The following is a 12983-nucleotide window of genomic DNA, read 5'->3' as shown; positions in this document are numbered from 1 at the left end:
CTGAACATGGAAATCGGTGATTTATATATAAATATTAAGTACTGATGGGCAGAACATTTGCACATGAGCTCGCAGAGAATTGTGAAGCCAAAAATATCAATGCAATTTTGGTCTATGTGCACTGAAGTGGGAGGTAATATTCCTTCTTGAGAGTATTGTACATAAAATGATTAAGGAGGCTGAAGTGATATCTACAAGAAGAAGAGTATAAATGTGAAAAGGACAGAAAATGTTCAGGGTGGTTGTAATAACTTGGACACAGAAGATGTCAGCTTATTAGCTCACAAGCAGTGCAATGCTGCAGATAGCCCCATGCCAGCTGTCCCACAAGCAGCTGTATCCCAAGAAGGGGATACTTCCGCTTCAATTTATATTTTCAAGCCAGCCCTGTAGAAAAATTGGAGTATATGGAATAGCACAGGATCAGTCTTTGCCCATTTTCATATACCAGCTACCTTTGCTGGGATGCTAATAATTTTTCCATGAGGACATCATCCTCCAAGAAAAGAGTTAGTGGTAGGAACTTCTGGTAATGATACAGGACTGCATTAGATCAGGGTTATCTTATTTTATCCCTGGCTTATGACTAATTGCATATCTGAATAAAGCTATTTGTCTCAGCAAGTAGCCTATTTTACATGTGTCAAGTATCAGAGGTGTAGCCATGTTAGTCTGGATCTGTAAAAGCAGCAAAGAGTCCTGTGGCACCTTATACACTAACAGACGTATTGGAGCATAAGCTTTCGTGGGTGAATACCCACTTCGTCGTATGCATGCACCCGTGAAAGCTCATGCTCCAATACGTCTGTTAGTCTTTAAGGTGCCACAGGACTCTCTGCTGCCTATTTTAGATGTGGGCATTCTGCAAAACCGCAAACCAGTCTAATACACAGCAACTTATCTAGAGCTTATCATCAAAATAGCATAACCAGATAGCACTGCTCAACATCAAATTTTGCTTCTCACTCCCTTAGCATGGAAACAACTGTTGCAATTGAGTTACTGCAAAATTATGACAAGGCGAGGCGTATAATGTTCCTGAACCAGTACCTGGCTGGCTAGTCAAGTATGCTCTAGAATTGGTTCCTGAATACCTGGTCATTTTGGAAGCCTTGCTGCCACACACACAGAGAAGGGTGATACCCTGGTTACTCTCCTATTCAGCCTCACGGGCTCTGAAAAACACTCCAGCAATGGGATGTAATGATTCCTTTCCTCTGACTCCCTACTGAAACCTACAGCATTCCATAACACTACTGCCATTTAGTTTATCCTCAGCATTAATATGTACAGATGCTCCTCGACTTATGCAAGCATTTCATTCTGGGATGCCTTGCGTAACTCAAATTTTGCCTGAGTCGGAAAAGTATACCTGACCATTACGCAAAAAAACCAACCAAACCTCCTATTCCTAGCTTACGGAACTTTTTCTGTAAGTGTAGATTTGCATACGTTAGGTTTGCGTAACCCAAGGGGCATCTGTAATAATGCAGATACAGCAAAGGAGTAAACTATTGGTAGTTAAAATGTGGGTGGCTCTGCTGTATTCTAACTTATGTGCAGCCTTCCAAGAAAAGTAGAAAGTGCAGCAGGGCAGGGTGTCTAGCTAGCCTCAGGCTGAAAGTACAAAGAATCAAAGACAAAAAACTCACAATGTTTAGGGCACTGTATTTTCTGTGATTCTGTGGCAGTGGAATGTGCACAGAATCTGTCCATTGCCAAAGAACTGTACTCCAGAATCTAAGCTTTCATTCTGAACAATGTTTCTACTCTTCATGGTTGCCAAAATAACCAAAACATGAAACTGAGCATAAACCAACACAATATTTGCAAACAGTCTGAAAAACAGCAACTCTGATGATAGGGGTGAGCTACCCCATTCATATCTGTAAATTGTTAATGCTGAAATTTAGAACTGAAAACGTAAGCATCAACCTTGTTAATTATTTCACTGGTGACCATTTTGGCAGACACATTCAGCTAATGTGCTTATCCCATAATTCCAAACTGACCCAGCTGCCTAACCTGCTTTCTCCAAACATCTTGTGCGACGTAGTAATGCTTTGTTCATACAAAAATCTGTAACGTATAAAAAACTGAAAATATGGGGCTGCTCTAATATAAACAAATAAAAAAACAAAGCAACCTTAACTGATTAGATATTATTCATTATCCATTTTTAAAATTTATCTGAAACTGCCAGAGACTTGCAAGAATTTTTACCAAGTATCCCAGAATCTAGGTCCAACCTGCCATCAAGTACATGGGAAAGGAGCGTTACTTACCCTACAGAAACTGTAGTTCTTAGAGACATGTCCCGTGTGCATGAGGCTGGTTTCTTTTGGCCAGCAGTGCTGTTGGGGCCATACCTACACTCTGGATGTCCTCCTCCTCACCAATTCAAAAGGCATAAATGGCAGAACAGGCCCAACCATCCCTCAGCTCCTTTGCCAAAACAGAATCCATATGGTACAGGATGCCACAGCAGTGGAGGAGGAAGGTGGGTCATGGAATCCCCATGGACAACACACCTTGAAGAACCACAGTTGCTACAGGGTAAGTAATTGTTCTTTCCTCTTGGTTTGACTGTCCACACTGTTTTTACTGCTGGTGATGAACTAATGGTGACCTCACAGTCAGGAGGTGGGTGCTAGAAGTCTTATTTAAATAGTGACTGCAGCACAGCTCTACTAAAGTGGGTGTCAGATCTTGAGGCCACAGCTATGGAAGAGTGCTGGGTGAAAATGGGGACTGATCCCATGTAGTTGCCCTGTAAATTTCTGAAATTTGCACGCTTCTCAAAAATCCCAGCAGAAGCTGCCTGTGACCTGGTGAAACTGGATCTAACCTGCATGAGCGGATCTAATCTAGCTAATTTATGGCATGTTTTGATATAATTAAGTACCTGTTTAGACCAGCTTCAGGTAGATATTGCCTGATTCTTGCATTCTAGCTACAAATGCTACAAGCAGACTGGGGGAGCTCCTGAATCGTCTTGTTCTGCCAAGATAATACGAAAGAGCCCTAAGTATGCCAACAGTGTGCAGTTTGGCTTGCCTTTAGTTGGAGAGGGCTTGGGAAAGAAATCTGGCAGGTGAACTATCTAATTTAAATGAACATTTGAGACTTTTTTTTTTGTGAAAACAGAGTGGGGCCTAGAGGGTCACTGTCTTTATGGATTACTGGTGAGGTGGACCAGCCATGAAGGCCTGAATTTCCCCCACACTTCGAGCTGCTGTTATAGCTACTAAAAACAGCTGTTTTCATAGATAGTATATGGAGCAAGTTGCTACGGGCTCAAAATGAGGTCCCATTAAGCAGGCTAAAACTATATTAAGGTCCCAGAAAGAAGAGGGGCCCCAGACTGAGAAACACGTGAATGAGGCCCTTGAGGAATCTAACAATTTGTAGGATGAGAAAATATGCTATGACCTTGGACAGGAAGAGGATGTGCTGATACTTCTGCTAACTGTACTCTTAAAGAGCTTAAGGAACAGCCCTGAATGCTTTTTGATAGCAGATAGCTCAAAATAGTACAAATCGGAGATTCTATGGGAGACAAGTGACACTATGCTGTTCAGATTGGGACCTGCGTCTATCTGACTGCATAGGTCAGTCTAGTAAAGTCTTTCCTGCAATACACCAATATATTCTGGACTTCTTTTGATCGTAGTTAATAAGCTAGCATCCACACTATCAGATACAATGATGCTGGGGTCTGGATATATGATCTGACCTTTATTTTGGGAGATCATGTCAGGTAAAACAGGTAATGTTATTGGGGGCTGAACTGACAGGCTCATTCAGGTCTGAATACCAAAACTGACTGAGCCAAGATGTGGCTAACGTGACCTGCTGAAACCTGTCTGAATTTCCTTAGGACCCGGTGGATGGGCATACATCATCCCTGGAATCCATGAGATGAGAAGAGCATTGGACAAGGACCCTGGACTCAGAGCACCCCTTTTAACAGAACATTTAGCATTACTTGTATTAATCTGATGCAAACAAGTTTACTGTTGGTTGAGTATCCCCACCTGTGTAAAATGCTTTGCAGGACCAAGTCACTGGCAGTCCATTTGTGGTCACCTGTGAATTGCCTGCTGAGCTGGTCTGTTATGACATTCTGTACATGTGGTAGATAGAGACCTGGTGTGATTTGGAAACAAATGCACGTGTTCCAGAGGCAAAAAGTTTCTTCACAAAGGTGGGGGATGATCATGCATCTCCCAGTCTGCTGACATAGAACAATGCTATTGTGTTGTTTGTCATTACTTGAACTGTTAGCCCACCTAGAATGCGAAGACATGCTGTGCATGTTAGACAAATAGCTCTAAGCTCTAGGATGTTTATGTGCAGAAGTCTGTGTGTCCAGAGTTCTTGGGCTTTTAAGTGTCCAGGTGAGCTCGCAAATCAAGCACGAAGGAACGGGTCACCAGCATCTTGGTAGGCAGAGGTGGAGAAATGGGTATACCATGATGAGGCATCTTTCCACTAATTTAGCGATGAGAGGACTTCTTGGGTGAACTTCACTCTCTTGTCCATGTGATGTTTGTTGGGAAGATACACTGACTTCAACCACCCTTGCATGGAGTGCTGTGTGATGTAATGCACAAGGCCACAAGACTCAGGATTCTGAGGGTACAGCTACATGGCAAAAAAAGACCCTTGGCAGTGAGTTTCAGAGCCCAGGCCAACTGATTCAGGCTCATTGGGTTTGCCCTGTTGGATTAAAACTAGCAGCGTAGGCACTGAGCTCTCAATTATGGCATCAAACTTACTGCTGTAAGGTGGACACAGGGTGTGTAGTAGAGGAGAAAAAAGCTGAAGCCCTTCTGCATTGCAACCTCTGCTTCTTCCTTGGTGACTCTGATGAACTTTGTGGGTTGTAAAAGGAAGTGGAGGGCATTTGTGTAGAGTAGTTTTGTGACCTGGCCTGCTTTCTCCTAGGGGCTGTCACATGGACTCCCAAAGAATGGAGAGTCTCTCTCTGATTTTTAAGAGCTCAGGGCATCAATTGCTCCCTGAACCTCCTTCAGTATTACTGAATATTGTAGCCATGAAGCCTGCACATGGCAAAGGAGGGTAGCCACTAACTGTGCTCTTATGTAAAACACATCTAATGCCACCTGCAGTGATGGATGAGCTACCAACTGTCCCTCAGGTACAACAGACTTCAATTCCTCCCTATGTTGTTGAGGGACTTTTTTGATAAATTGTGACACCTTGTTCCATTAAAGTAACCACACTTTGACAGGACTAGCTAGTAATTTGCAGTGTGCGTCTGCAGGCTTGCTAAGGGGCAGTTGTTCCTGCCAAATAAACTATTTTTTATCTTTGGTCTTTTGAGTCATTTTAGGAGGTGATCCTGGAATTTTGGACCTTTCATGCACTCAGGAACTTGGTGAGTATGAAAATATTCAAACCCATTGGAAGGGACTTGGATATCACAGATGCTAGGGTCTGCCATTTTTTTTCCTGCTTCTAAAAGGCCTTTGTTAATGGGCACAGCAAAATGCAGAATGTCCAGTAAATAGTGCAGGAAATATCATACAACTTCACAGGAATTTCTAAAATGTGCACCATGCAATGGCTCAGTGAGAGAGGAGGACTCTATTGTCTGGTCTGATAAGGAAGAGGAGATTGCTGCTGGGACAGGATGCACTTCAGTCTGCACGTATTCTTCCTCAATTTCCTGCTCTTCCTTGCAAACAGTGCAAATGTTAAGCCATTGTATGAAGTTTCATAGGGGAGGGAGATCGAACTCTAATAAGCGGAAGGGGTGACTAGAGGCAGACTTCCTCACTGGATGCATACCCCAAGCGTCTCACTAGAGCCAATATTGAATACGGTAGGGGTAAGAGGCTGGAGTCATGGGGGTGGATGCCAAGGTGAATATTCACCCCGAGATCCCATAGGTCTGCATTTGCAGTGATAGCTCCTAGATTCCCTGTATGTCAAATAAGGGTCATATGAATAGGAATAAGGTGCGTGGGTAGGAGGTGCGTGGGTAGGAGGTGCTCCCTCTACTGTGCTCTGAAGGGGAGGAAGAAAATGAATATGCCTCCTCTAACAGTAGGACTTCCGTATCTGGAGTTCTAGATGAACTTGAGCCTTCCCCCCAGTACTGGAGCTGAAGGGCTTACTCGTATCAGAACAGCAGTGGTAGTTGGTACTAAGAAACAGGATACCAACAGCTGAGGAGAGGAATGGTGATTCAGGCTGCACTGTGACCATAAGATTGCTCAGTAATGGACAGAATTTCAGTGCTGAAAAAGTTGATGCTGGAAACATCTGCACTGCAAAGATCAGCACCAGAGTAATGGGCACTTGGGTCATCGACACCATGTGCACCAATGTCAGCACTGAGAGCAGTATCAGGTGAAGTACAGGCTAATTCCTGAGACAGTATCGTGTGCTTGGTGACCACATTTGGGCAGGGTATCAGAGGGACCTGATATGGACTGTGACCTACCCTCTGGCTGAGTATTCTGAGGTGATATATGTCTTGATTTCACTAGGTCCCAGGGAGGGCAACATAGGTCTCTGCTCACTGAGGGAATGACGTTCCTTCCTATCACTTTCAAATCACTGGTGGAGAAAAAGACTGAGCTGTTTTACTAGCCTAAGTAGATGGAGGTTTAGGTCTCTTCAACAAATGAGCATGGCCGCTCAATCTGAGACACAGCTCACTGGAGTACTGATTGAGGATGCTTATTCAGGCCTGGTAGGCCCCTTTTTCCTGCAGTTCCGAGGAGGCTCTCAGAGAGCACTCCAGAAGAAGTAGTTTAAGACAGGCCTCTCTCACCTTGTGTGTCCTCTTGGAGAGGGAGTAACAGAATGAGCTTTTATCAGGGCTATGCCTCTCTTCAGGGCACAAATGGCTTCATGAGTATTAGCAGAATACTCATCACAGCAGGGACAAGTTTTGAGCCCTGGGGACTTTGCTTCAGTCATAGAAGCTAAATCCTAGTACTAGGTAAGTCTCTAATACTAATATAAGCTTTAACTACTTTATTTTAACTAATTTTAACATACTAATTTAAATAGTAATTTCCACTCCTGTTATTTTGTTTCTTGTTTCTGTTTTATCTGACAAAGTAAAATATTACCTGAATCCTTTTAATTACTTGTTTTCTACTGATTTAGCATTTTATTATTATTAATATCATTATTACTACTTTGATGTTTACTATGCAATGCCACCTACCCTCCAGTAACTCAGATATTAATTCATTATATATTAATATCTATTAAGGTAATAATTATTGCTTATTATATAAAGTAGCCTCATGTGAGCAACTAAAATGAAATAATTTTATATTAAGTTAGATGGTGGGTACAAGTAAAGATCTTTCAAGTATTTTTAATGTGTAAATTCTGTTATTAAAAACAACATAGTAATTCTACATTATTTGTACTTAGCCTTCCTGCCCAAAAAGAGAACTCAATAATCTTCCATTACAGGAGCAAACATTTCTGTTCTGCAACATGCAATTAGAATATTCAATTAATCAAGAAATCTGATTGAATGAATATTCCTATCAGACCCACTGAAACACTGCCATCAATAGGTGACCATTAATGAAATCTCATTCTTAACTTAATAAAAATGATGAATATTTTGTAATGGCTTATCAGAAGATTTTCATATGACATCACAGCTAATAAATTGGAAACATAATATTTTAGAATTGCAACACTTTTTACAAATATTAATGAATTAAACGTCACAATAGCCATGTGAAATAAGTATTCATACCTTTATTTTACTGGGGAAACAACCATAGAAAACATAAGAAAAGTCACCCACGTTAGTTTCTGGCATAGCTGGACATCAAAAACTGGTCTCTTGACTTGTACTTGTGGCTTAAATATGGATGAGGAAATTTTGCACACAAGTGGGAGCAGGGCTGATTAATTATATAATGCAGAATACAACTTTTTACCTGGACATGATGGACAACACTGGCCTGGATGTATGGTAGGGTTGCCACAGTTAGGTACAGGGCAGGTGATCAAGGCACACATCTCCCGTCCATTGTGACAATAACATTCTCGGCAACCATCATGCCAGCTCTCCTCTTTCTCATGACGACGCCCATCCATTGACAGGCAAGAGCCTGTTTTAACCGGTGGCATAACAGAATCTGGTATCTCTGCATAAAATGATCAGAAAATACATGCCCCAGTCAAAGTGTTGCTTGGAAAAAAACAGTGCATACCTTCATTAGATTTGTTTTTAAAGGGTTTATTTTTTAATTATTATTATTAGCTATACTGTCTTTCTTGCACCCAGACTTAGAAATATGGTCAGCCTCAGGAGCACTTGAAACAAGCCTCTGCATGGTGCACCAAGGTGAAATGATCATGTATGCTGTGGTTAGATGCATCTTCCACAAAAAAGACAGTATTCACTTCTTTCTACTGATAATGCACTGGTCATGACGACACAGAAACTGAATTTTGATTTGGCATGTCAATGCTGATAAAAACAACTTTGCACACCCTTATGACCAGGAAACAATGTGCTTTGCTTGGAATATCTTTTGAGTTGGATTGCAATGGGTTGGTGGTCACTTGCTTGGGCTTCCGAGATAGGTATCTATTGCTGCTCATACAGCAGTGACAGCAGAGTGAGGGCAATATCACAGAGCAATGCTCATAAGGTTGAATTAATCCCCGGTGTACCTCCATTAATTTAAATGACGTTACATCAGGGATGAGTTTGGTCCATTTTTGCATTCTGACTTCCTGGGTTGACCCCCTACACTCTCAGCCTCTACCCTCCCATTAGGAGAGAGGTGACCACAAGACCATTGCATGAGACCCACCACTCTCTCTTCCAGCACCTCCAGGGATGAAAACAGAAGATCTTCAGCTTCCCTTCTTTTGATCTATAGCAGGGGTGGCCAAACCGTGGCTCGTGAGCCACATGTGAGCCACACTTTAATGGTAAAAGCGCAAGCCATCTCTGCCCCCCCATTCTATACCTACCAGACTTGTGGGGGAGGCGGGGAAGAAAGATCAGGACATTTGCCCTTCAGTGGGGTAGTGGGGTAGAAGCTTCTGTCCAGCGGGGAGAAGGGTCTCAGGGCTTCAGCCCTGCAGAGTTCACCTGCTGGGGTTTAGAGTTCAGCAGAAGTGGGGCTGAAACGCCGAGTCCCGGCTCCTGGCAGGTGTGCTCCAGGTCTCAAATGTCTGAAGACTGTCATACGTGGCTCAGAGGGCAAGTAAATTTTGGCCACCCCTGGTCTATAGGAAGATATGATTCCAAAGCACTTTCACGGGAGCTGAGGACTGGGTCCAGCATTCTCCTCAGAGATGGGAGAGAAACGGTTAAGAGAACCCGGGCATTCTTCCTCTACTCTCAAGATGATAGTCTCCCCAAAGTACCACCTGTCTCCCTCCTCCACTGGAATATGTTGACACTCAGTAAAGTGAGTAATGTAGCATGGAAGCAGGGCAGGCAATGGGGGCAAAGAGAATAAAAATGAAGTGGAGGATTGAGTGACTGAAGAAAACCTTGGAGAGAAGAAAGAAAGAAAGAAAAGGAAGAGAGGCAAGGGAAAGGAGAGATGGCATAAAAGAATGAAAGAAGGATTAATAAACAGAGGGAAAAATGGCTGTAGGAAAACACTTCATCTCAATCCTTTTTCTTGATGGAGGAAATGGTATGACAGGCTAAATACCAGAGGGGAAATAAAAAATGAAGGCAGGAAGAAAAGCAATGCCAGAAAACATAAGCAAATTTATTAGCAGAAAATGTAATATAAAATCTTACTATGAATATCATTTCCTATATATTATGTGAATTCATGGTAGTGGACAGTGTGACGAGTGGTATTTCCATGACCTTACATACTTTACAAGTGATAGGCTAAAAAGAAGCCACAAGAGATTTATGACAGGTCATGCTAGTGAATGAAAATATTTCACATAACACTGCCTGATACCATGAATCTGTTTTTATATTTATTTGGGTTGCTTTGGTTATTACAATATGTGATTTATTTTGAAGAGAGTTAGTAAATGTTGAAAATTGTTTTGTTCCTGGATTGCGCTGACTGGTGGGTGAGACTGACAATTTGTGTTGCTTTTATTAGTTAGTAGATTGGGTAACTTTTTTTGACCTGGCTCCTGTGACTAAGATAGACAGGGATGGAAAAGACTTGGTCATGCCCTTCATGACATTTGATGTTGCAGAAGGATTCAGATTCTGGGTTTTAAATTCTAAGGATTAAAAAAAAAAAAAAAAAAGTGGTTGTAGTTCTGTGACTGGTTTTGGGCTGGGATTTCTGTGATCCAACTTGCTTTCAGGTTTTACTACTGTAACACGTTTGCATGAGAAATTGTGTGTGTTAAATAACTTATTTTGGTAATTTCTTGCCTAAGTGATAGCTGCAATTTCTGTGTATTTCTTGTAGCCCATTTTCAGTGTTTTTTTCTGCTTATAATAAAAGAAAATTGAGAGAAGTGTGAAAAGGAATGCTGGATTTTCTTTTTTTTTTTGTAGCAACTGTCCTTTTCTGATAACATCTAGAGCAGTAATTCCCAAACTGTGGTGCATGTATCACTGGCGGTATGGTAAGTAAATTGGTCTGAAGTACATTATCAGAATAAGAATTCACTGTAGCTACACTACTTAAAGTAGTGCAGCAAGTAGTTTTGAGATTTAGAGGCCATACATTAAGTCTTAAAAGTCTGAGATCCACTGATACATAATGTGACAGGGAAGTAAGATATTTCAAAATAAGGAAATAGTGCATATGCCACCTGGTGATACTTTGAAAGGTATATTGACATGTGAAGACCTTGGATTTGTATAAGAGTATCTTCCCCCAAGAAATTATTTTGGAAATACCTGACACCTGACACAATCCGGTATATTCCAAATGCGAGCTCCAGGTATAAGTCATTTCTAGTGGTGGTGATTTAGTATTCTACTTCAGTCACAGAGTTTAAGGCCAAAAAGGACCACTAGAAGATCTAGTTTGGCCTCTTGTACATCACAGGCAACTAACAGCACCCAGCACCAGCACCCTAAACTCAACAACCAAAATGCGACCAAAGTATTACTATCTGTAGGAGACTAGACTTAAGAACCACAGGCAGAGAATAGGAAGGAGGAAGGTCCACCAGTGTTCCAGGCCCCTACAATGGGAGGGAAATGATTAAATGAGATGTACCCACATAATCCTGTCACATGACCTGCACCTGCATGCTACAGAGAAAGGTGAAAAAAATGCCAGAGTCACTGCCAATCTGAGTGAGGGGAAAATTCCTTCTCGACCTCACAAATGGCGATCAGTTAGATTTTGAGCATGTGAGCAAGAAACAGCCAACCAAGCACCTGAGAGAGAGAATGCTCAATGCTACCTGAGAGCCCTGGTCCTCCCCGCCTAATGTCCCATCTTCTGCTGTGGCCATCCCTGACGCTGAGTTCCTGGGTTGACCCTCTACACTCTCAGCCTCTACCCTCCCATTAGGAGGGAGGTGACCACAAGACCACTGCATCAGAGCCACCACTCTCCTGATCCCTGCTGGTGGCCTTATGAAACCTGAAGCATAAGCTTTAGGAACATAAAACATAAACCAGAACCAAGACTGTTGAGCCCTGTCCATTACCGTCACAAGCAACCCCATCATACAATTGCACTCATAGGTTTGTCCAGCTTTCTCTTAAAATTAATTAAGTTGTTTGCCCCCACAACTCCTATTGGGAGGCTATTCCAGAACCTCACTCCTCTGATGGTTAGAAACCTTCCAATTTCCAGCCTGAATTTGTTCATGGACAGTTTATATCCATTTGCTCTTCTGCCAACACCATCCTTTACCTTGAACATCTCTTCGCCTGGCATTTACCCCCAATGTATTTATAAACAGCAAACATCTCCCCCGTCAGCTTTTATTTTGCTAGACTAAACAAGCCAATCTCTTTTAGTCTTATAAGATAGGCCCTCCATTCCCATGATCATCCTAGAAGCACTTCTCTGCACCTGTTCCAGTTTGAATTCATCCTTCTTGAACATGGGTGATCAGAATTGTACACAATATTCCAAATGAGCTTTTATCAATGCCTTGTACAATGGCATTTATAGTCCTCTCTCTCTACTGGAAATGCCTCAATTAATTCATCGTAGAATCACATTTGCCTTTTTACCAGAAACATTGGATTGGTGTCTCAGTCTTCTTGTGATCAAGCCACACAGCCAGGTCTCTCTCTCTCTCTAACTTCCAACTGATGAGCCGCCAACCCTCTCTTCAGTTTTTGTGCAGAATTTCAACAAGTGGTCCTGCGAGCCCCTTCCTGAACATACTAATGATCGGCAGTTCCAGCTACACATGGACCCCAAGTTACTTCATCACAGGACACCTGTAATCACTTCTCAGCAGTGGCTGTGTGTTTAATTCCAGATGAAGTTCAAGCTATTGATAATAATTCAACCAAGTACTTAAGCATATGTTTAAGCACATTTCTAAAATTAACATATACCTAAGTATTTGTCAGAATTGGGGCCCATAGCTCTGAATGGCACAAGACTCAATTATTCCGCAGAGCTGATCAAATAACTGATTTTTCAGTTTAGTGGATGAACCTAAAAATCCTAAGAATTTCATTTTGGGTCAAATCAAAACTAAATGTTTGTGTTTTTTCCTGCTGAAATGAAAAATTGACACTTCCCCTCCCCCATACCCTTTTTCAGGGCAAATGCAGTGTTCTGTTAGCCCAAAATGAATTATTTTTCATTTTTTCTTTATGTTTTCAGGTGTATGTTACCCTTTTACATTTTTCTTTAAACAAAATCTAGTGTTTGACTATTTTATTAGTCAAGTTTACTTAAACAGAGGGTCAGAAAAGAGAATGAGTAAGCAAACATCAGAGGGGGAAAAATAACAAGTGTGTGATGGGAAGAAAAGAGTAGGAAGGAGAAAAATTAGGAAAAGAGAAGGAAGGAAAATTATCAGAAACAAGGAAAGAC

General features: G+C 41.8%; 1 protein-coding gene across 3 annotated transcripts in view; it reads right to left on the bottom strand.

Moving 5' to 3' along the window:
• The window catches only part of CRIM1 (cysteine rich transmembrane BMP regulator 1), a 330365-nt gene that overhangs the window by 28884 nt on the left and 288498 nt on the right, over positions 1 to 12983 (bottom strand). For all 3 annotated transcript variants that reach the window (XM_075064226.1, XM_075064227.1, XM_075064225.1), the window contains one exon: positions 7950 to 8159. In XM_075064226.1, the coding sequence (XP_074920327.1) occupies positions 7950 to 8159 (210 nt within the window). The remainder of the gene's footprint in view (positions 1 to 7949; positions 8160 to 12983) is intronic.

The sequence above is a fragment of the Chelonoidis abingdonii genome, chromosome 3 (assembly GCF_003597395.2).
Source record: "Chelonoidis abingdonii isolate Lonesome George chromosome 3, CheloAbing_2.0, whole genome shotgun sequence".
Classification (NCBI taxonomy): domain Eukaryota; kingdom Metazoa; phylum Chordata; order Testudines; family Testudinidae; genus Chelonoidis; species Chelonoidis abingdonii.
This window is presented reverse-complemented; position numbering and strand designations above follow the sequence as displayed.